Source organism: Onychomys torridus, chromosome 3 (assembly GCF_903995425.1).
Source record: "Onychomys torridus chromosome 3, mOncTor1.1, whole genome shotgun sequence".
Classification (NCBI taxonomy): Eukaryota; Metazoa; Chordata; class Mammalia; order Rodentia; family Cricetidae; genus Onychomys; species Onychomys torridus.
The window spans coordinates 9,589,801-9,614,967 of NC_050445.1; the positions used below are offsets into that span (position 1 = coordinate 9,589,801).

At 40.3% G+C, this 25,167-nt stretch overlaps 1 protein-coding gene and 1 non-coding gene across 2 annotated transcripts in view; one reads left to right on the top strand and one right to left on the bottom strand.

Annotated features, from left to right (window-relative positions):
* Skap2 (src kinase associated phosphoprotein 2) overlaps positions 1–25,167 on the bottom strand; it is a 155,694-nt gene that overhangs the window by 12,556 nt on the left and 117,971 nt on the right. The window contains exons 10-11 of the mRNA XM_036182949.1: positions 10,786–10,863; positions 4,793–4,905 (exon numbers count right to left, since the gene is read on the bottom strand). Coding sequence (XP_036038842.1) covers positions 4,793–4,905; positions 10,786–10,863 — 191 coding nt within the window. The remainder of the gene's footprint in view (positions 1–4,792; positions 4,906–10,785; positions 10,864–25,167) is intronic.
* On the top strand, positions 8,630–8,749 carry LOC118580970. Its single transcript, XR_004944620.1, has one exon. It is a non-coding gene; the product is annotated as a small nucleolar RNA SNORA19 (small nucleolar RNA).

Consider the following 25,167-nt stretch of genomic DNA (forward strand, 5'->3'; position numbering starts at 1 on the left):
AAGTCATGCAGACCTCTGACGAAAGAAACTATTCTAGGGTCTTAAGTAGCATGCCTCTTTCCTGCTGAAGTAGAGCTCGTCTGTTTCTAACTCTAAGAAGAATTTATTGCTGGAAAAATAAGGATGAGAATGTGCTTAGCAATGTACCAACGAGTACAGATGGGAAAATAAACTGCCAGAGATGTAAATCCAAAGCAGCAAGACAGACCCGCAGGACCAGTAGAAGCGTGGGCAGAAGAGAGGGCCTGCTGTGTGTGACCTGGAACCTACTGATGGAATTAGAATACTGCACAAACATGATTCCAGGAAAACACTATTAGCTACCAGATTATGTCCATGGTTTGGGAAAAATAAAATGGAGATGCAAAATAGTAAAATAGTTAGCATGATTGTCTAAACAACTGGATTCCAGCCAACAACTGAAATTAAAAATTAAAAGATTTCTATCTCTACTATGGCTTTTCCTCTCTTTAAAAAAAAAAAAAAAAAAAACAAAAAAACTGAGATCATGCTGTGTTTCAGAACTAATTCACCAACAAAACGGTTATTATAAAAATCACAAATTATACTTTCATCTGTCCCTGAAAATATGCTGTCTTTTTTTTTTTTTTTGTAGGAGGAAAAAAGACTTCTAAATCTATAATGAAATACTGAATTATTTTAACACATTAAAACAAAACAGCATCAAGCTTATAAGAAGACAATGATAAAGCAAAAAAGATACTGTCTGCATTTAAGGCAAACAGAATTTAGATTTATTATTAGTGAGGTTCAAAGGTTGAAACTAAGAAAATGCCGGACACTTTGAAGGAGGGGCTAGCTCAACCGGAGGGTCACATGACAGACACTAATTGGAAAATGTTAAAAAGGGAAGGGGGAAGGGCAGGTGTCTGCCTGCTCTTCTTTATTGCAGCATTTGATTTTCACTGAAGAAGCGGGGGAGGCGGTGGTGGTTAAGATTTGTATAACTCTCAAGAGAGGTAAAATAAGTAAGTCACCCTGAGGCTAGCTGAGTAAAGCTGACATACCATCAAGGGTTCCATGAAAAAGAAAGAAAGAAAAAGAGAAAGAGGAAGGGGGGGGGGGAGGGGAGGGGAGGGGAGGGAGAGAAAGAAATTTATAAAGTACTCTTCATTATAAAGCATGACATTTTATTTTTTGATTTGTCTAAATATTTTTATGAAAGGAATTTATCTTTCCTTAAACTGTTTTGTGTTGCCTTTTTAAAAAGGGCATTCAAAACTGACAAATTTGTGGACAGTAAGTCAAATCAGTGGTACTAGTTCAAATTAAAAGTCAGAACATTTCTAAGATTAAGTAGCATTTCTTTAAAACCTTTTAAATGGTTTTATTTATTTAACAAAGCCATGACATCGATTTCTCACAAAGTATTCATTTTCTGTCTCCACAAATATTATGCTAGATTCCTTAAAATATATTCTTCCTGTGTATACAATTTCCACACAATTCAAAATGATGAACAAAATTCTTCATGATTAATGCTAATACTTTATTGACATGAGATGGGAAAGTAATAACCCATAGCTAGATTTAAAGTTGAATTAATGACACCATTTTGATTGTGCACATTAGCTGCAATTACCTGCACCACTCATTCTGAGCCACTAGATGGTGTAAAAAAATAAATTAAAATGGCAAAAATTTCATACCATCCTCACAAAAATCTAGATAATACTCTAAGATTAAACAATTACTAGGCATATGAAAAGTAGTGATTTTTATACTGCTTATATTTTTAAAAAATCAAATTTATTGTTTATTTAGTGTGTGTACAACTTACAGAAGTCAGCTCTCTCCTTCCACAGTGTGGGTTGAATTCAGATTGTAGGGGCAAATGTAGGCACTTTCACCTGCTGAGCATCTCACCGACCCAACTGCTTATCCTTCTAAAGATATACAATACTGGTCCTACCTTGATCCAGAAATTCATAACTTTCTTCTGGAAATCTTGAGTTCTCAACTTATTATTTTAAGCATTTGGAAATTAAGCACAGTTATGGTATTAACGTAAGGTCTATGTTTGCCAAAGTTTCGACAGAACCGTGAGGTTACGGTAATGAAAAGAATCGCAAGAGATTCTCCAGAGTTCCTTTCTGAACCTACCCCGTGAAGAGAAGGGAGCCTTCACAAGTGCACCCACTCCAAAGCAAGCAGACTGTCAACAGCCCCAGCCAAGTCTGCGGATGTGGGGCTTGGGGTTGGTCAGGGAGAGCTGGGATGCGGTTCTCTTTATCCTAACCCCCCCCCCCCACCACACACACACACACACACACACACACACACACACACACACACACACACACTTCATTCTCTGAGGTTCACAGCTGCTGACTGTGAGAACTAAATCATTCAGCCTATGGGGGAAGATATGGTGGCTAACAAGTAATCCTTCTTGGCTCTTCTTTCAAAAACCCAAATTAGCCCCAGCTCAAATGCCCATCTCTAGAAGGAACCCAATGGGCTGACTGCCGTCGGGACATCAAGCTTTGCAAAGGTCTGAATGAGGAGGACGGTTCTCTCCCAGATAACAGCTTTTAAAATGTTTAGAGGGAAGTAAATGCTGCCTATGAGCTGGGCCACCTCTAACCCAAGTTCTTAAATCAAGCTTTATACATAAAACTACAGTCTTTACAAAATGGGTTTCTGAGAACTAAACTTCTATCCTCAGCATCCCAGAAGCCCAGCACACTAGAGCTGTACTTTGAATTTCACACGAACAGAAAATGGTGGACGTGAGCCAAGCCCACACCACTTTGTCTGTCCTGGGGATGGGTGTTCTGTGTGGGCTTTACAGTAGCTAAGCTGACTCATGCAGAAGGCATTAAGAACTGACCCATGTGGGCTTTACAAGCTCCATATGTGCAAAAGGCGTACCATGGCTATGCCATTTACCCGAGAATCTGAAATTTCAAATACAAGTTAGTCAACTCTTTAATTTTATACACTTGCAGCCAAATTGGTTAAAGAAACTGAACTTGATAAATTTTGGAAAAGACTTCAGGAAAGTTTCCTGATAAGAACCGGGACAAACAGGGTTAATTCTGTTAAATAATTAATTTTTAAATGCTGCTGATTTAACTCAGGATAATTAAATGTTTAATAACAGACTTAACCAAAAGCTGTCATGTGGAGTACAACACCACATGGCAATGCCTGAGAGCACACTATTGGGAGGTTGACTGGAGTTCAAGACCAGTCTGAGCCAGTTAGGAAAATGAGGGGTGGGAGTGAGGCTGAGGTGCTAGTTCAGCCGCACAGCACTTGATAAACATGAGAAAGGTTGTGGGTTCAATCCCTGGTACAGGCAATGAGTTGTAGTAGGGCTGGTTACTCTTTTTTTTTTTTTTGGAGCTGAGGATCGAACCCAAGGTCTTGCTTGAGCTTTCTAGGCAAGAGCTCTACCACTGAGCTAAACCCCCAACCCCGGGCTGGTTACTTGTACCCGTGGCTTCCAAGAACGGAATGTGTCATTCCAGGAGCAACAACAAATAACAACACACTCACGAGCAGAGAGACTGTGTGAGGAGCCTTGGTTTGGGGCATCTTAATAAGCCAAGATCACAGCTCCCTGTATTAAGTTATTCTAAGTAGTCCTTAATCCACCAATTTATGAACAATTAGTACTAATCCTATGGAATTCTTGGTGCCTAGATTGTGTCCTGGTATTATGGATGCTTAACTATGGCATGGAATTAAGCAGGAGCGAAGGAACAAACTAGTCTGAATCACGACTTACAGGTCAAGCACCATCTGCACTTTCATGACTCATGTCCCTGGGAGAACAAGAACAGCCCGTCTTCATTCAGATGCCCACTCTAAAATGCTATGACCAGCTGGGTCAAGATTTTCTGTACCAGCCATCCAATGTTAAAATCCAATATGTGATCTTATTTTCAAATTCCAATTGTACCTAATACATCTTATCCCTCTAAACTAAACAAAAATTTTCTCAGATCAATCACATTAAAGTGTTAGACTTATGACCTACTTAACATTTCCCTGATTATATTCAAATCATTTACATTCATCATTGGGTGCAAAGATAGTCTCAAAAAAGCAGACACTTTTTAAAATCCCTAATGGTATAGTAGGAACATTTTTCAATGAAAATGAGGAGAACTCATACACAGTAGCAGGAGTATACCCTGAGATTTGGAGCTGACAGGTTCTACAGTCCAGTGTCTCAAACAGCAGAAACAATTCTTATGAATATAGAGATGAGTTTGGAGCAACATACTCTGCCACCACACTTACAAATATAGTGTGTTAAACTTTAAAAAATTACCTCAACCTGTCTGAACAGAAAAAGCATTGCCTTTAAATTGTCGGAACACCAATGTGTTTACACAAAGATGAAAAAGCTCTTCTATAAACACAAAGCTTCCAGCGGAGAATGGCAGGCAAACTCAAAATAAGCACACAGAAGAATGAGAAGGAAGAAGCAAGAACAACATAATTAATAACCTGGTACCTTACAATGCTAACTTTCACATAAGTATATTGTTTCTGGAGAAGGCTGCAGGTGGATTTCTGCCAAGGGCTAGAGTGATAGGTAAACACACTGGTAAGTTGAATCCTGTTATCTGATTGTGTTTAAATTCTGATTATATTTCACTTGACAAAATAATTAATTATTTCGAACTTCCAATTGTTAACAAGGATCTAGAATAATTTCTATTGGCATTTTTCCCTCGTGTTGTGAATTCAAACACAGGAGAAGTGAACTATGCATTTCTCCTTGTTGGCTATCATTTTGGAGGTACCTTCTTACCTTGCTAAGAATGTAAATCACATCACCACGCTTAAAGGACAACTCATCAGAAAGAGCTCCAGTGCAGTCCCACAGGCCCTGGTAGAAATTAGCATAATCAGTGCTTCTATCTCCTAGAAAAAGAAAGAGAAAGTTGGAGTTATGGCTTGAACCAACAGAAATGAAAGGACCACCCTAGACTGCCAGAAAGTCTAAACAGTTCACGGAACATCCTAGTGAATCCACAAGAGGCCTTCCTCTGAGCATGTTCATGAAGATCGTTTCAAAAAGGTTTGGTTTTTTATGTCCCCCTCCATTCCCACTCTCCTCTTTTTTTTTTTTTTTCCGAGACAGGGTTTCTCTGTGTAGCTTTGGTGCCTGTCCTGGACTAGCTCTGTAGACCAGGCTGGCCTCGAACTCACAGGGATCCACCTGCCTCTGCCTCCCGAGTGCTGGGATTACAGGTGTGTGCCACCACCACCTGGCTCCATTCCCACTCTTAATCCAAACCCTGTGGTGATGGCACTTGCATCAGAACAGCATGATACCTTCTGCTTGTTTTTATCAAGTCCTAAGCCCACTCCCACGTGTTCCGAAGAACAACGGGCCTTACCACATAGTCAGCAATTTCTACCAGATGGGATAGACACATGGGAAGTGACCTTCTCACAGAGTTTGGAATACTTGATAGCAGTGATGATAATAGTAGACTTTAATACACAATATAAAGTGTTTGTACCCAAAGTCCCTCAAAGCTGTCTCTAAAATATTTTTGCCACTTTGAAACTGCCATTACAGATTTTGATCAGCCAGGTCTAGGACATTAGGTTCTGAATAAACATGCAACAGCCACCGGAGTTCCCGGCTCATCCCTCTACTGGCATAAGCACAATGGATGTGGTGTGTTCAAACTGCCATACACACCATTAACTGATTGATTATTTAGTGCTCTCCGCCCTGGAACACCACAGTAACTGGGTAACAAATGCTTTGTCACTCACAGTGCGTGCGGGCCTCCCGAAACACAGCACGCAGTTAAACACACTGGACGCTTTTGTTACACTGAAAACTGTTTCCTGTTTTTAATTTCATGATAATTGAGTTTTGATGAGTTCAGGAAAAAAGAATGCAAGTAACATCAATAAGACATAAGATGTCCGTGTGTTCGCTAGCCAGGCGGAACACATATGTGCTGACAACTTCCATCTCTGGAATGTCATCTTTGAATCTGAGGGGATAATGTGGAGATGGATGCTAGACCAGGCTGTCATCTTAGTTTGGTTAGATGGCTTTCAAACAGCAGGCTTCTTGGCAATCTCAGCACAACTGGTCACATTAGCATAGTTAGCATAGTGTTGGTTTTCATAAAGTATGAATTTATTAGAAGATTAAAAATTCTCCTTAAGGTCTTCAACATTTTTAAAAAGAGAATCTAAATAACATCAAATCTAAGTATTTATAGGATGCGCCCTTTCAATTATATTTGTGAGAAAATAAACGACTAGAAAATGCAACCTAACAGAATCCTCTGTTAATTTTCATTTAAGATTGAGAGAGAGAGAGAGAGAGAGAGAGAGAGAGAGAGAGAGAGAGAGAGAGAGAGAACGAACGAACGAACAGGGAGGGGGTGCAGAGCAGGACAGGATGGAGAGGAGGAGGTTTTGAGGTTGAGACAGACAGACATCATATTGGTTTCTCCACTTCAGCACTTGGGCTTGAAGCACTAAAACCAGCAGGGACACCAGCAGGGACGTGTGCAAGCCGGGAATCCCACCAAGAGCTCAAAAGCTTGTGGCCACCCCCCCCCACACACCCTCACCCCACCCCCACCCCCAAGCCTGTAGTAAGTAAATTCTGTAAATGGACACTAGAGGGCACTCCAGCTGGCCAGATAGCTCCAAACATTGTCAATTTCTTTTTCTTTAGGAAAAAAAAAAATCACTTAATAATAAAGTGACTGATTTCTTTTAAAAACCACTTATTTAGACAAATAGAGATTTAGAAGTTGAAACATTCTTGTCAGATTAAATCAACTACTAAATGGGTCAAATGTTGTACCCCACGCAGTCTGTCAGTGTCGTCTGGAGAGTCAAGGAATCAGAGCAGAGGGGATGACATCATTTCCCATGTCAGGCCCTCCACACAGTTCTAGCCAAGAGGCAGAAGGTCTAAAGAACTAGTTTCTCCAGTAGGGCCCAGACATGTTGCCATGCTGCTCAGCCTTAGGCTTGGTCCAAAGACATGGAAGAAAAATAAAACAAAAAACAAAAAAACCTAAAGGTGAGGTTTTTGGCCAAACTGTGGGACCCCAATGGGTCCCCAGCAGTCCAGACACTTCCTCTTCTTTCAGACCCCCTCACAATACTTTTCATTTAATGGACTTTTTTTTTTTTTTTTTTTTTTTAAAGTAGGGGCAGGGAAGAAAGGACAAAAAAGAAGAGTATATGGTGATTTCTAATACATACTCTTACCACTTGGGGGTTTCTCTTCCCTGGATACACTTGGAGAAACTCCCATTAACACTAATGGAAGGTATAGAAGCGGGCAAGGGAAGAGACCCCCACTGTGTGCAAGATGCATCTCTCCCTAGACGTGCATCGGGAGCATTTCATTAAACCTCATTGCTGCAAGGAAGCCATGGAGCCAATGATGTGCAATGCTGGGGAAGGATGCATTCTCAACTGTGCTTTCTATAATCTTGATGATGGTGGTATCCACCAGCCTACCTCAATTCCATGTCCTCACACTCGAGCACTGCTGAAGAACTGTGTGCACCCGAGCAGCTACACCTACACTTGACTGAGGTTCTACATGTGAAGAGGAGGCCGTAACGAGGAGGGAAGAGTCGGCAGCCTGCCTACTAGCCCATCTCCTTGGGAAAGGATGCAGGGCCTAGAAAATGAGGAGCAATGTCGTTTGTGGGAAGTAGGAAGCTCCTCTAGTTTATCTTGAAAATCTAAGTGTGTCCAAACATACACAGATGGAAGTCATGTAGAAATACAGCTTTGAAAGCACAGAAGGCTCACAAAAGCGAGAACTTTTTTTTAAGAACTGGGACAAGGTTTCTCTGTGTAGTTTTGGAGCCTGTCCCAGATATCGCTCTGTAGACCAGGCTGATCTCAAACTCACAGAGATCTACCTGGCTCTGCATCCCGAATGCTGGGATTAAAGGTGTGAGCCTATGCCCTGGAAGATAACCATGTGAGATGTTTTTGCTTTGCTTTGTGGTGTTGGGACCAAATGTAGGGCCTTGCCTATGCTAGTCAAGTACTCTCCTGGAAAGAAACATCCCTGCCCCCAAGATAGACATTTCTATATATGGAGCACTCAGAAGCACAGTTAACGTGGCTTAGCTGTCTACACTGGGGATCAACATCATCAGTTCAGGTATACCATAATCAGTATGTTGAAACTACCGCATAAAAGTTCACCTGGCTACGTGCTGTCCTGAGCGGCATGAGCTTTTTTAAAAAGAAGATTTAAAAAAAAATTTAGCTAGACTTGGAAAAATTTAGACAATGTGCTTTTTAAAACTTAATAAAATAGATATTGGGCAAAGCTAACAGAATTGTTACCAAAGTACAAATTGAACATGTAAACACCAGACACTATACAAAGGCAAGACTATACAAGACATGAGGACAATGAATGGAGCATGATTGAGCATTATTTTAGAAAGGGAAGCATGTTTTTATAATGTTGAAAAAAATCAAGTGGGATCATCTATATACCTATATATGTATATGATCTGTGCAAGATTGATAAACGTGAAGCAACTTGTAGGAGACAAGATGAATTCAGATTTACTTTTTTTAATTTTACGTTAGAACACTGATCTTTTTTTCATAAAATTAGTCAATGTAAAAAGTACTTTTGAATATGTGAGCAGTGTTATTTCTTATGTGCTATACAAATACTTGAAGGTTAATTAACAGAGTAACTGTATACAGTAATGCTGGCAGTTTCCTTCAGACAAAAAAGAAACTGAAAGTATTTATATTAGGTAAGTAGCAGGCCTTTATCTACAAATATGTGGCCATTTAGGATTTTTATGAAAGTAAGAATTCAGAAGATGGTTATGTATAATATGATCATAGCATATGACAGAAACTCCAGTTCCGATAGTCTACTGCTGTGCCGAATTGTATGAACTTCAGTTTTTTCCCCTTTCTGGACAACGGGCATAATTTCTGCTTCCTCTGCCAAGAAATTGCATGTAAAAGTGTGACTAAATAGTAGCTGTTATTGTTAACCCTGTGTTTTTTTGTGTTAAATAAATTAAAAAAAAAAAAAAGTAATGTTCTTGAGTAAGGTTAGAAGTTCACGTCCATGTGATGCTCGGCTCAGTGCCCTGTGTGGCAAGCATCTAGTCACCGACAGCACAAACATGAGCCAAGGTCATCGATGTACAAAGGTACTGAACTGTGGCTTAAAAGCACGTTAAGGCACAAGTGATAAGGAAGGCCGTGGTATCTTGTGGCTAGGGCATGAAAAGCTTGTCCACTCACTGGATCCTTTAGGAAAAACTGCAAACATCATGGTCACTTGCATCTGTGGAGGCTCTACCTACTAGGTGTGTCTACCTTCCACACTTGCACAGACATTTTAAAAAGAAACCTGCATGCTTTTGGCAGAAGCTTCGTGATACATAACTTAAAGTATATATACCTACTTTACTATCAAGCATTATGCCCGGGGCTTCACTTGTTGCCATGTTTCACAGCTGTTTTGTACAGGACAGGAGTGCTAACATCTAATGACTTTGTCCTTGTTTCCTTTCTGGAAAAAAAAAAAAAAAAAAAAAAAAAGCAAACCCAAGCCTGCAGCAACCTGCTCCCGCCTTCCTGTCCAGGTCCAGAATCAGGCCTCTGTTTCCTTTCCATATGTCACAGTAGGAAGGCCTCGGGAAAGCTACTTCCTGAACACACACTGCCTGTCTGCCCTGCTTCTGACAGCTCAAAAGAGTGATGCATGGATGTATCAGCCAGGGGAGGGTGACCGGGGCTCCAGCTCTGTACAGGACCCGGGTGTGTGTGTGTGGGGGGTGACAGGGCGGGCAGACCTTGCCCCACCTGACATGTGGCTATAAAGAGGTGTGAAGTGTTGATAAGAAGGTAGCCGTCTCTTCTCTCCCTGTAAAGTAATTGCTGGTTTATCAAAACTAACCTCATGTTTGCGCTAGAGATAGTTTATCTTGTGCTACTTGGAAATAACAACAAGCAAGAAGAGTTGCCTGTATCGTGTGACTTTGTACATCATGTACGCAGTTATTTTCCAGTCTCGGTCATAATTAGTACTTGGGGCCATGTGCCAGGTGGAAATGGATAATGCAGAATATCCGTCCCAGTCTTCTCATTTTTAAGCTGCTGTCACTGGACTCTGGCATTTCTTCCCCAATTCATTTGCTTTGTGTGTTAATCATATGCAATGAAGATATGCATGGCCAACATTTAACCAGGCTGCAGATCAATTAGCGGTCTTAAGTTTATCTGATTTTTATCAAAGAAGACAGAGCTGTGGGTCGATTGTCAGAGCCTGTGTCAAGTTGACCTTTTCAGAGATGTCTACATTGCCAGTCCCCGGGGCAACTTGTTGTCCCCTGTTAGTCTCTGAATGGCAGAAGTCTGTTCTGCTCAAGCACAAAGTATACACAGATGTCTATATTACATTCTTATAGGTTTGACAGCAACTGCATGTTGTATCTATAAACTGTCCTTTAGCAGTGACACTTCCTCAATGATGATAAGCTAATTTATGCAACTAAATCTCCTTTGTGCAGAAATGAAAGCTAATTGAGTCATTACAAAGTAATTCAGGAAGGAATACCTTGTATAAATTGGCTTACTTTATAAATCCTTCTCAAGTGGTTTTCATGCATCCTAAATGCGACTAAGCAGCTTATCAGGCATAAGACATACAGACCAAACAAGTCAACTTCTCCCGGGAGCTGTGCAAACATTTTCAGAGTCAGAAAGTGACTAGAACAAAACAAAAGTAAGCTTGGCCAGGCCTACCTGAGGGGTGATGTGTACTGTCCCAACTCCCCTTCCCTTGCTCGTCCATCTTCACCGAGGCAGTGTCCTCTTCCTCCTCTGCAAACAAACAGCATCAGTGGTACATGCTCCATCCCAGCACCCACCCCGACTACAGAGCCGAACAAGTCTATGGCACTTAAAGAATTACCTTTAAAAGCACAAGACACTCAAGATCCACATTCCTTTGTTAATAACCACGCAGCAACCTCGGCAAGGCTTAAGCTGACCTGATACAATGTGAAATATGCACTAATGTGCTGCATATTTGTTTTAAATACTTACAGAAACTTGTCCGGAGCCACTTTAAATCCAGTCCAGCCCTTAAATCTAGTAGACTAGCAGCTGGCATTATACAAATATGCTGTATTATACTGAGTAATAGAAATACTACAATAAAACCACAGTTCCTAAAACATCAAGACAGCATGGGAAAATGTGTGATATAAAATACAGCTAACCTCTAAGTCATCAATTGCTGGACATGGTCACTGGTTTCTTCACTTAATCCTCTTACAAGATGGGTCCTAACACTTCAAGGTAATTCCCCCAATTATACTGTGGGTCTACTAGGTGTCACACACGGGAGCGAAGGCTTTATAGATGAATGGTTCTAAATCATCCTACAGACAGTAAATTAAGATGCAGAAGGTGGCAAACTTCCAAAGTGGGATTCAAACTTGAGTCTGGGGTTTTAGACCATGTTCTTTATCCTCCCTGTAGTCAGGGCTTTGCTCTCCACACATGCCAAGTACATTTCCTTTTCAAGATATGGAACAAAGTGACAAAATTATGAGAGATTTTTAAAAATTTTTAAACAGAATCAAACTATGCCATTCTTATTCCTTTCCCTACTTAAGGACTTATTTAAAAAACTGAAAAACATTTAATGTAGGATTTACAAACAAATGGCAAAGAAAAACTAAATTAAAAAATATCCTAACTCAAGAATAATCCATAACGTATATGTAAGATATACATCGGTAGCCAGAAGGAATCTAAAATCAATCAACTAGTCAACCAATTTTCATTGAGGATGAGCGTGTGTGAGAGGGAGCGTCTGCTAGGAAAGCAAAGAGAGGAAGAACTTCCACCTTGAGGATGTTGACAGCCTGCTGGGGGCAGAGATGAGACCCGAGGGAAAGGAACTAACAGGGCACAGTCACATTCACTGGACAAAGGAACATGGTATTGTGGGGGAGAGCAAGATAAAAGAGAATGTGAGAAATGGGGGCCACTTTAGAGTCCATGAACATCTTGCTATAGCCTTCAGACAGTCTAGTGGGCAGGGAGAACCCTAGAAGGTGTCTAAGCAGACAGGGAAGGGCTAAAATTGCTTTAAAAGTGATCCTTAGATCCCATTGTCTTAGCCAGCCTGGATGAGGGGCGTGGAGTGTCTAGATAAAGAGGAAGGAAGTCCTGAGCTGAAGGGGCAGAGGAAACGGGAAGGAGATGTTGTGAGAGGTGGAGGAACCAGAATCGATAAGCTTTGTGCCTGCCTGCCCAAATGTTTTCAGGCTCAGGTTTAGAGACTAGAGGGCAAATGGCCATACCGTCATTGAGAGGCTAGCCCGGATAATCTGTGTTGTTGGGGGAGAACACAGAGTTGTTTTTGCAACCGGATAGGGTTAATACCAGAGAAAAGGGCAACTGTAAAGTATTTAAAAAAAAAAAAAAAAGTCTCCTGTACATTTTAACTAGTGATTAATCAACACCAGGGTTTGAAGCAGGCTTTAGACTTACTGTGCTTAGAAGTCAAATATAAGTGGTTTGAGTTTATATAATTCAACTCAGACAAAATAATAAAAGCTCCAAAATAAGGAGCAGCTGGAACTGTTTGTCTTTATGCACACTGCTGAGTTAACCTCGGTAATTTAATACGGGACACTTCTTTTAACAACCGTCACCTCACTTTGGCCAAATCTCAAGGACTACTTATCACAAGCAGGCTGTTTATAGGGTGTTCTCACATCAGCTCCAAAGGCAGAAATTCACAGTTAATCCCACCTACTCTTTTCACAGATGGTACATTTATTTTTAAAGGTCAAAGACCCTTATTTTTCCTTCATATCTACTCTCTCCAGCCTGGCCACGAATCCAGTATTAAGGAGTAAAGACCATAAGGGCACTCAGTCAAACAAAGCCACAGCTGGGTAGGAGGCACTATTTTTGGCTTTTATGAAGAAACTAGGATTTAGACTCACCATTCAACATTAGCATCAATATGCCATAAAAATAACTGTAAGAATTAAATGGAAAATGTTCTTCACAAAGTTAACAATAAAATCTGAAGAATTTATTACCACAAATTTATCTTTACTTTATTAAAATGTGTCTATATAGTATATGCTAAGGATTGTACTGGTATGGGAAAACTTTGCCTCTATGCAATGTATTATTAAATCATCAGAAAAATGCATTAAAATATTTGAGCACCAATATTTACAGAAAAGTCTCTGTAAGGTCATCCTTGTAGGCAGTGGTGTTGTGGAGCATGAGATGCTTCTACGATGATGCCTGCTTGCATTTCAGAACTGTACTGACATTTTAGGTGAAAGCCTTATGCAATCCATCCGTCAAGTTTTCTAAGTAAGAGTCAACAACTCATTCATCTTGGCCTAACAATACAAATAGCTTCCACATAAAAGACAAACTCAAATTTTGTGTTTTTAATTTGAGAGGAGAATATTCACAATGAATATTGACTAGAGCCTGGTACAAAGGAAGGTGCTGACTAAACACTGTGAATAAGTGGATCCGAAAATCATGGAAGTCGTAAAGTTCATTTCTTAACAGAGAAAATCTCCCCATGTCACTAAAAGCCGCAGAAGAAGAACCAAAATTCCAGGCAATAATTACCTTCACTCCATATTAGAAATACATACGTTCACATGTTATTTTACTTAGATTTATTATTAAATATATTTTATTTTCAGGCTGAGGCACAATGCCATTATATAATACTAATTAATATCTCAAATAGTCTGTTTGTGGGTTAACATATTCCATTCAACATTTTAATAACAGTAAACAAAAACAGCTCAGCTATGCAGTAAAATCTATCAAGCCACACAGATGGTTAGAAGGTTTTCATTATGTGGTTTCCATAGCAATCATATTGCAAATCTGGAAGCTTGTTGCAAATAAGCAGCTTGTATTTACATGCCTCTCAGCTGCAACACAAGCTCCCCAGCACACGAAGTTATTATTCCAATCACACGGTGTTAGAAGAATCATCGGAGGTTGTTTTGTGATCAGACAAGATGAAAAGAAAGCAAGCTAAGTGCCAAAGACAATCAAATGCAGTCAGCACCTGCTAGTCAGTGTGTTCTAGAAATGTCTGGTAGTCAGAAAAGGCTCCTGTAAACCCGTCAGGAAGAGGGAATTTCCAGAAGCCTTCAACCCACACTGTGCTGTAGCTTAACTGCAGCCACTTCCTTTTTAAAGGGTTCTTGACCTCCTTCCTGGGTTGAGCAAGGACAGGAGGAAGAACAGAGTCAGTCCTTCAAAATCTTTTAGCAAAATCCATGTTAAGAAACGCTTTACTGTGAAAAGCTGGGACGACTTCCCCTTCCTCCACATTAATATATTTAATTTGAAAACTGACCGTTTCCAGCAGATAAACACCCTAGTAAGGGTCACAAGTCTGGGCAGCTGTGTGATGCTTGCAATACTTCTGTTTCTAGCTTACTAACATTCTTACTTTTAGGAAAAATGCTTAACACAGCATGCTTGACAAAGGCTACTGACGCTTGGTTAGCACCGAGGCAAGGGGAGTGAGTTCAGTAGCCAAGGGCTGACTTTCCAGTCCCTTCCAGTCACTGACTTGACTCACACAAGAATTAGGTTCCCCATGGACTGCCTTCAGAAAACAGTGCTCTTGGTTACTGAATTACAATTATTTAAGCTCAACTGGAAGAGTAAACTCCTACAATGTATTTTAAAAGAAAAAACTATTCTCTGAAATAGGGTTTCAGTTTAGATCACACTTGCCTGGACTTCACTTGATTATGTAATCATGTATGTGCTTTTCCTCTCAAGAATAGTTAGTATTTATTGCTTAAATAGCCATTTATTCATGTTTAAATCCATTATGTAGCTAAACACTCCAATAAGTCTATGAGGCAATACTAAGCACTTGTATCTTCATTATTTTATGAATGCAAACAGTGAAATTTGTGGAGCCTGAATAACCGGCCCAAGTGACTGACGTCCAGTTAGGACATTTACAAGACAGGGTTAAACTTCAGGCACACACTAGGAAGCCACAGCCTCTCTTCTTTGACTTTCACTAAAATTTCAACTCACTGAGAGCATTTTCCAGTAATTTCAAGTACGAATATTTTCAAGTATACACACACACACACACACACACACACACACACACACACACACACACCCTTCACTGTATGGTGGATTATCTTAAGTATCTGCTGTTTATGGACATGGAGGACTTTTTCACATAGGTGGGCAGGCAAACCACCACAAACTGTATCTGAAACCATTTATTTATTTGTTTGTTTGTTTTTTATGTAGTTCTGGAAATAGAATAATAATTTGTGATGCCAAAATCATACAGCTTTACCTTTCCTGTTTTCCTAGCTCTGTCTTTAGCTCAGGATTTTCACGCCCTCAAACATCCCTAACACCAACACAGGACCCAAAATTCACTAGTTTTTAACGTAAGTCATGACTGAAAGCAGATTTGTGTCCAAGTCAGCAAGCTTCCTTTCTTTCTTACACTCAGTAAGGAAGCCTGCTTACATGGAAATGGAGAAGATGCCTCGGTCTTTCTATATACAAGACTTGGAAGAACTTCACCTCCACGTTGGAGCCATGAGCTAACCTGCACATCTCATCAAGGGCTCAAGCTCCGGGGCACTGTAAGCAAATGTCCATCCCTGAGTAGACAGACGTGTGGCATGTGGGGACAGAAAACACAAAATGCCAGTCCTTGTGTTATGATGTAAAAGATGGGAACAGTACTGGGGAGGGGGTTCTACACACAACCCATTACCCTGTATTCCTTCTCCAAATCTGTGGTAATCTATGAAGGCTGGAGGAAGTTTGTAAAAAGAAGGAAGTCAAAAGGACACATACAGGCAAGAGATAGAAAAGTTTGACAATGAGGAAGAATGAGGTCCAGAAAGGCTAATAAATCCAAAACACTTGGTTATGTATATATGATACTTCTTTTTAGTTGGCCAACACACATTAAGGCAATAACATTACACATTACTGCCAACATGGATGGGGGATCTCACAGGCTCCACATTTAGATCAAGAGCTCCAGACAAACCATAGCTGCTGAGAAAGGGAGAGCCAGTCTTCTCCAGGGATGAGCCCTCTCATAGGTGATCAGATCTTAAGCAGTCAGCCCTAAATATACACAAATGAGCAGCTCTAAATGAACTCAGCAGGTTGTATTTATAAATGTGTGTGTGTGTGTGTGTGTGTGTGTGTGTGTGTGTGTGTGTAGCAATAGTAATTAAAGAATAAGAGGCTGTGGATTTGAGGAGTAACAGGAGAAGGTAGAGGGAAGAAGTGGAGGAAGGAAATGATATGAACATAGTACTCATATGAAATTCTCAAAATAAAAAAAAAGCCAAACAAAAAGGAATAAAACTAACATAGATCATAGGTGTAATAAAAGACTCTTTGCTGCCTCCTAAATTTATTAAAAATTCAATGCTAAAAATTTTCTTAACCTAACAAAGTCAAATTAAATAATTTCTGTTATAAAAAGTTCTTTTTGGTTGTGCATTTCTGATATAATTACAGTTCCTTTTATATGTAAATTAACATTTCCTTATTATTCTAATTATGAAAGGCATGATCTACACATGCTAGAAAATAGAAAAATAGCAGTGAGAAGAAAAATTAATTTTTAAAAATTATACTGATTTAAACATAACTATTATTGACATCTTGTAGGCCATGTTTACTTAGTAAGGTTTTCTCTTTTAAAAATTCTTTTATTAAGAATATCTCGGGACTGGAGAGATGGCTCGGCAGTTAAGAGAACTGACTCCTGTCCCAGAGGACCCAGGATCGATTCCCAGCACCCACATGGCAGTTCACAACTGTCTGTAACTCCAGTTCTAGGGGATCCAACATCCTCACACATATATACATGCAGGAAAGACATCAATGCACACAAAAAAATCTCAAATGTATATGTATTTTATTATCCCCATACATTTTTCCCTAAATGTGTATGCTATTTATAAACTACTTTTAATCCCTTTTTAGAAAATAAATTTTGTCAAAGTAGGTTGTTCAAATTTCATTAAGCAAAAATACTACCTAATCAAAATTAAGTTAGTGATTAGATTATTTAACTATAATGTGACTATCTCACTTGGTCTTTAAGTGCCTACAATAATCTCCATTAAAAACAGTCTTGCCAGGTGGTGGTGGCGGCGGCGGCGGCGGCGGCGGCAGCGGCGGCGGCGGCACATGCCTTTAATCCCAGCAGAGGAAGGCGGATCTCTGTGAGTTCAAGGCCATCTTGGTCTACAGAATGAGATCCAGGGAAGGCACAAAGCTACACAGAGAAACCCTGTCTTGAAGAAAAAACCAAAACAAACAAACAAAAAACAGTCTTATTAACTCAGGGCTCACATAACACAGCTCAGGCTGTTTCCTCCACTTCCTGGACACCATTCTTACCTGAATGACTGACAAACTACAGCTACCTCAATCTAAGAATCTGGCAGACGCTGTCTTAGAAATAATGTGGATGTGTTGTTTTGGGGAACACAAACGACAACGTTTACTTTCGGTGACAGAATTCAAGCAAACACTACAATTTTAGAGACTTGCAACCACCACTGTAAACCATCCACAGCCTCCGGCACAGAGAGACTTTCCTGAGGAGAGATAACAGCAATAAAGCACACTTCAAAAATGGCGTCCATATTGGGATTCTGAATCATGTAGGGAACCAACATTTTTCAAATGACAAATGTCTGGTGTCATCAACTCACACAAGGGTAAAGATCTATTCAAGTGCAAGATAGACTTTTGAACTACAAAATTATGGACAATTCATTGATGTTCTTTCGGACCCACCTGCACCCAGGCCTCCACTGCTGCCTGTGGAGTCTGGGACCAGCAATAGGAATATGGAGAATGACTACAAGGGCCATTGCAGGACCTCTCTTTCCCTTCGATGCTTGACTGGACTTGATTTGAATCAGCCATCACAGCACACTAAATGTGGAAGCAGATATGAGAGTCCAAATGTCTTCCATTAGAGAGACTTTCAGAGAGTTGTACAAATGCAAATCATGTACTCTTTCTCACTAGCTGTGAGGGGAAAAGCCTAAGGTGTTTTTTCTCTAGAAATAAGTTGTACATATGGACTAACTTTATCATTATGATTTTAAAGTTCATTTAAAAATAAACATTTTTAGCTGGACAGTGGTGGTGTGTGCCTTTAAACCCAGCACTTAGCAGGCAGAGGCAGGTGGATCTCTGTGAGTTTGGGGCCAGCCTGGTCTACAGATCTAGTTCCAGGACAACCAGAGCTACACAGAGAAACTGTGTCTCGAAAAACAAAAACAGAAAAAAAAAAAAAAACATTAAAAAAAGTCTCAGTTTTAGTTCTGATACACAGACATTGAGCAGTGTAAGCTTCACAAACAAAAGCTTCCAGAATTCTCAATCATTCTTACAACTACAAAGGGATCCTTAACACACTTTTCTTTCTTTTCTTTTCTTTTCTTTTCTTTTTTTTTTAAAGGATGCTGCCCTGTATTTTCCAGAGTAGGTTTAGTTAAATATCTAAACAGTGTTTATCCACACATAAAAAAAAATATTATCTTGCTAGCCCAGAACACTAGCCATCATTTTATGTTTCCCAAGCACGCAATCTCAGGGTTGAATTGTATTATACTGTTGGCTCACATTGAGTTGGTAAGTAAAATCTCTTTGTAGTTTTTGTTGTTGTTGTTGTTTTCTTCTCCTATAAAGTCGCTGGGTGGTGGCGCACACCTTTAATCCCAGCACTCCGGAGGCAGAGCCAGGCGGATCTCTGTGAGTTCGAGGCCAGCCTGGACTACCAAGTGAGTTCCAGGAAAGGCGCAAAGCTACACAGGGAAACCCTGTCTCAAAAAAGAAAAAAAAAAAAGCAAAGTCTTTCTTTTCTTACATTTTGCAACTAGACTTTTGGAGCAAGGGGACATCCTATATTTTGCCTGATTAGATTTGACCCATGGCTTCAGTCAATTTGAGAGCAGGCCTGTATCTTGTCCTCCAAGGCAATGACCACAGTGAATGCCCAAAGACACTCACAAAATCAATTAATTAGTGCCAGTGGGCACAGTTGTGACTGAGTTACCCAATGAGAGTCCTGGTCACCAGCTCTACAGAGGTCCTGCTACTGCCTATCGTTTCTGTGACTCTTACTGTGTCCAAATAATCAGGGTTCCCTCTTCCAGGTAGGAGAAGGACTCTGGGACACTTACAGAGTAGCTTCTCCTTCTCTGCCATCCTCTTCAAAGTCTCAGATGACCTAGAATTTAGAGTCCACCTGCAGTGGACACGGTGCCCTCTTCAGAACAGCCCGGGAAGCCACCACAGCTTAGTCCTTTCTTCCCAAGCTCACTTACCAATGAGCCATCTCCTAGCAACCCTCTCCAAGTCTATGTTGGTTAGCCCAACTTCAGACACTACAAACTCCTAGTCTCTGCTCTACAGAAGTTCAAATTTTATTACAAGACTCCGCCTACTTCTAACACCTCCCCGTTCTTCATAGTTGACTCAATAGGCAGCTCAGTGACTTCATTTTCAAGTCCTCTTGTGATGTAGTTTCACCTGGGCTAGAAGCCAAATATAAGTCCTACTGCTCTTGAAGACAGGGCTCAATCAATCTCACAACCAGGAGGCTTTCCCCACACCCAGCAGGCACCTAGCCTCTGTTTCCTGTGCATGCATAAAGCCCTCCATTCGTGTCCTGCCCGCTGCAAACATTTGTTTCCTCATCTATCTTCCTCTTGGCATGACCTCCCCGAGAGCTTCTTTATATTACCACAGACCAGCACAGGAGGGGATGAAACGGTTTCTGAGAATGTTTGTCGAGTCAAAGTTACAAGGATTTGGCTAGCTAGCCATTCCACTTGGCTTCTGTTAGTGCTTACTAATGTTAGCAGTCAGAGAACGATTCTGACAGAGAAGGAGTAAATAACACTGAAACGGAGCCGTTTTCGCTGAGCTACTGTCCTTACTACGTCCAGAAACAGAGTAATGCTATTATACAGTTTTTATTATACTGACCATAATCTATAAATTTCGGGTATTTTCATAGGCCTCTTCAAAAGCTGCATTCATTAAATACATTCTAGCACAAAGAAACTGATATATTTTCATCCCCCTGACCTTTCTCTCTCACTGAGTTTGTGTATAATTAAAATTCAAACGGAAATTTAAAATGCTTATGGGTTTTAACAGCATTCATTTGTGTCTATTCTTTCTTTGTGGTTTTGGAATCTGACTTCAAGTCAAATATATCCAGATGATGGCTCAGCTCCCCACTGCTTATCATAGATTATGATGTCAACTACTTGTATCCATTTCCCCTCCACAGTTAAACTGGGTAGAGTTGAACAGCTTCCCTATTTATTTCCTATATCCTTCAGCCCTACTCATTTAGAATAATTCTGTCACTTGTAGCCCCTATCTGAAGCAGGAAGGTGTGATAGTATAACTATTTTATTCCCTTATTATCCTCTCTATTTTTTATCTGTGTGTGTGCGCGCACACACATGTGTATTAGTACATGTACACAGGTGTTAGTGCACGGAGGACAATTTTGCATCTTGGTTCTCGCCTTCCACCTTGTTTGAAATATAGTCTCTTGTTTGCTGCTGTGTAAACCATGCAATCTCCCAGAATATTCCTGTCTCCACTGCAGAAAGGAGCACTGGGGTTACAAACACATGCTACCACATGTGACATTGCATGGGTTCTTGGGACCCAAACTTTGATCCTCAAAGTGCTTTACCCAGTAAGCCATCTCCTGCTGCTCTCGCCCCTACATACACTTTGCATCAGTCCGTCTTGGGTGAAGGTCCCAAGTTGCTGATATCAGAAAAATCAACCATCCTGACTGCAGCCGGAGAGTCACTCCAAGTCCTCTGTTCTCAGGCTTGCTTAGTGGCTGTGTCCAACTATAATAACTACCGGTGCCTAACAGGCCTCCGTGCGAGGAACAGAAAGGATCAAGCACACAATAGTGACTATTTAGTATTTGTGAAGCAATTACCAAATAACAGCCTCACTTGTACTTTTCTTCGCTATTGTATGCTTTCACTGAAACATATAACTTCCAGTATGAGACTTCATGATGAGCCACACCAACATCCCTGCTGATCATCTACATGTGTTGTTCGCCCAGGACAGTGCTCTGAAGACTTCAACAGGTATCAGAAATATCTATGGGTCTTGTTAAAAATCCAGAGGCTATGACCCATACATAAAGATTCTGTTTCACTAGATTTGGGGGAATCTTCGACTGTCATGTTGCCAGCCTGTGCTGCTGGTCCAGGGACAGCGCTCTGAGAGCCTGTTATCTGTAGCCATATCTCCTCACACAGGACTTCACAAAATTGAGTGATCTAGGATCGGGACTGTAGCTGATCTGATAGAGTACTCGCCTAGCATGCATAAAGCCTTATATTTGAGCCCTAACACTTCATAAAGCAGACATGACTTAAAGGTCCATGACTCTATGTTCAGCACTCAGGAGATGGGAGCAGGAGGATGAAAAATTCAAAATCATCTTTGGCTCTGACTCTATCTCAAAAAAAAAAAAAGTTCAGTGTTCCATTATCATTTGAATGTAAGTTAATCAGAATTTTGCATCTTCAAATGTCATTTACCTTTTAAACTTGAAAACATGGTATGCCTCACCAAAGAGCAGCCAAGTAAATAATTATAGTGAGATGAAGACAGGGATCGACCCCACTTACGTGCTCAAGGTCAATGAAAGGACATAATGCAAACAGAGGTTGTGCCCCCAGGCGTCCTCACCCTCTTACTGGCCTTCCGGATTCAGCCAAATCACCTCTGCTCAACTTCAATTTTCTCATTGGGAAAGAAAAATTACAAAGTATACCCTCAAGAAGTCCTCTGAGGGCAAAATGAGGGTAAGTGCCCAACACGCTGTACACTGCATAGCAGATTTCCATTGGTAGTCATTATAATAATAATCTGAGGACTTACTATGTGCAAAGACTACTGGGCACTTCGTACTTAAATCTCATTCAATCCCCAAAATCCTTTGAGGAATGTACACTATTATTCCCATTTTGCATATGAAGAAATAGAGGTATGGAAGCATGTCAGTAACCAGTCCAGCAAACACACCTGGATGAAAGAGGGGCAGGATATGAACCTGGGCAGTCCACTTCCAGAACCCAAGTTCTTCCCGTCAGGGTAGACTCTATGGATCACTTGCTCATAAAGCCATTAGTTAACTCACCAGCACTTTAACCTCTTGACAGAACACGGAACTTACGAGAAGGATAATCTCCTGGTGTCATATTGACATATATTCTTGTTTTTAACACTCCTCAGTGACAAAGTAACGTGACTGACAATAACATATCCTCCCTGAAAACAGTGTCCACTGCTAAAAAACGGAAGAGTCCATTTTGTAATGGCCACAGAAAATGGAAAGCGTGGCATTTGGCCCTTACATTTTTCTTTCTGTTGGAAAGCAGCTTGCAAATGGAAAAATCCCGTCCATCATCCCCTCCTAGAGACTGAGTATGATGAAAGACAGAGGAAGGCCGAGCCCTGAAGCAGGCAGAGCCAGAGCAGCTTCCTTTCTAGCCAGGAGCCCAGGGAGACTGATGGATCCTGAAGACGCAGCTCCTCCAGAGCTGACTGCAGAAACACACAAAACCGGCAGCAAATTAAAGACTACGTAACACAAAGAATAGCGCTCTCAACATTCAGATTTCCACGGAGCTATGAGGGGCTGTGCGGAGATATTCAGAATGACAGTTAAGGGGCTTCCAACTCTGCCGCAGAAGGTATTTTCTTGACACGAGAGGAATTTGTTATAAAGCATTTTGTAATGGCCAAGAAAGGAAAGATGTTCTAGAAGCACAGCATTTCTGTAGAATGGGGCTCCCCAAGAAGCAAGGAAGAACTTTAGGGAGAATGGGAAGGGGAGCACACAAAGCTCATCTGATGGAGGACTCCTGCAAAGTAGTTGATATTCTTCCTAGCACACAGAGTAACAGTCTGAGCTTAAAAAATAAAACCCTTGTTCAAGTCTGGCTCCCTGAAGGGACAGGCTGAACTCTCATTTGGAAGTTTCTCGTCCTTGGATTCCAGAAATAAAGCCAACATAAACAAAATGTTTTATGTAAAAGAGCCAAGGCATTTTTAATGTACATGACAGGCATGCTGTAGCTGATTTTTTTCAAGGTCACACACAGCCTTTCGGAGTAGGAAAGTTGAGTAAACTTCAACTTCTCACCCTGCAAGGACAAATCCCTGCCACTTTAGGGACCAAGGGCTGCACAGTGTTAGGACTGCAAAGCTAACCCTTCCCCTACTTTCCAGTATGAGAAAGTGCTCTTGCTTCCCTATTCTCAGACCAAGACTGTTTAGAGACTATTTTTCAATGTAAGTATGACAATTAATAAACTTATCCTGGCACTTTTAGTTGATAAAATGTTATGCCATAATTATGTACACTTTATTAAAGTACAATTCAAGGTTTTATTTCCATTTAATTAAATAATGTATTCAAATATGTAAATTTAATGGCCTGCCCACTGCCATCTTTAGGGACCATTCAGGATTATTGTTCTTGCTCAGAGTGAATCATCAAATTAAAGACAATACATAAAATAACAGCATCAACTCTCCTGAACTACTCAGCCCACCTACAAGAGCAATGTTGACTCTGCAAATGCTGGTTAATTACAGGACTTAACTACTCCCATTCTGCCTAAAGAAGTTATCAGCCAGTGAGTACAGAACTCAGGTAGCTTTGTTAAAAATGGCTTTATCATATGACTTAGCTTTGGAAAACAACTTCTGGATTAAAAAAAGTCAAGAAGAAAAATTATCTCAATATAGTCCAGTGCAGTGAGGAAATACAATATAGGACTTGGCATGTGTCCACAGGAAAAGTCTGGCTCCCAGATGCTTCTTGCAGACCCACAGCGGACTCAGTAATGTTTAAACAACTGACAATGTACACTCACAGCACTGATGACACAGGGACCAGCACTCTGCAGGAGCCTGTCCCATGAGCGTTTTCATATACTGAAAACTAAAATCAAAACCAAAAAATCATAGACACACACTACACACTTCATTTACCAAAAGATTCAACATGTGCAATAGCCTTCTTTACAGTAAGTAGCTGCCACCAAATTAATTAAGATCTACATAAGACATATCGCCTCAACAAAACAAACATCTTATTATTTTTTTATTGTATTAGTCCTTGAAAATGAGAATGTGACCATGAAATAACTGCAGCAAACAGACAATTGTCTCCATAGCTCACTCATTACAATACTATTATATAATATCCATGACCTCCTAGAGTCTGTGCCTGTGGCTAACATGTGCTAGTTTGAATCAAATGAAATTCTATTTGGCTATTTTTGATGTCCCCACATTGCACTTTTGTAAGATTTGAGGGTCAAATGAAAATTCTGACACAGAATTTTGACAGCAAGTGGCATGTGAACATTCTTAGACATGAAATGTCAATGTTCCTTTATAACTGGCCATTAAGTGTATCATGAACTCAGGAGTCTTTACAAACAAGAATACACTGAGTAAAGTCTGCATTTACTCTAGTATACCTTCAAGCATAAACAAATATTGTTACTATTTAATATAAAACTGTCACAGATTTTGCCAACAGTGAAGAAGGCATGATACAAATACAATTACTTTGTGTGATTTTTGCCCCTATTCCCAGATGATACATTTCTCAGAGATGATATTCTCTCTCTTGAGCCCAAACAACTCTGTCACAAAATGTTTATGTCATCTGAGTTTTACAAATAAATAGTAAAACAAAACAAAACAAAAATAGGTTTGATTATCTGGGAGAAAAGATTGATTGGCACAAGAAATAAAATGCTATTTAAATTAGGACTTCAGTTGATTGCAATACCAACTCCATTTTTACAACATATCCCAAAACCACCACATTGGTCTGACTTAATAAGACTTCAAATGCAAATATCTATTCTTTAGCATTTAAAACTAAAGCCTGCATGTCAATATGGATGAGTCTACCTTACTATAATATTTTGTATAAAACACACATCATTTGTGCTCTAAACTGTATCAAGAAGTCACTTAGGATAACTCACTTCA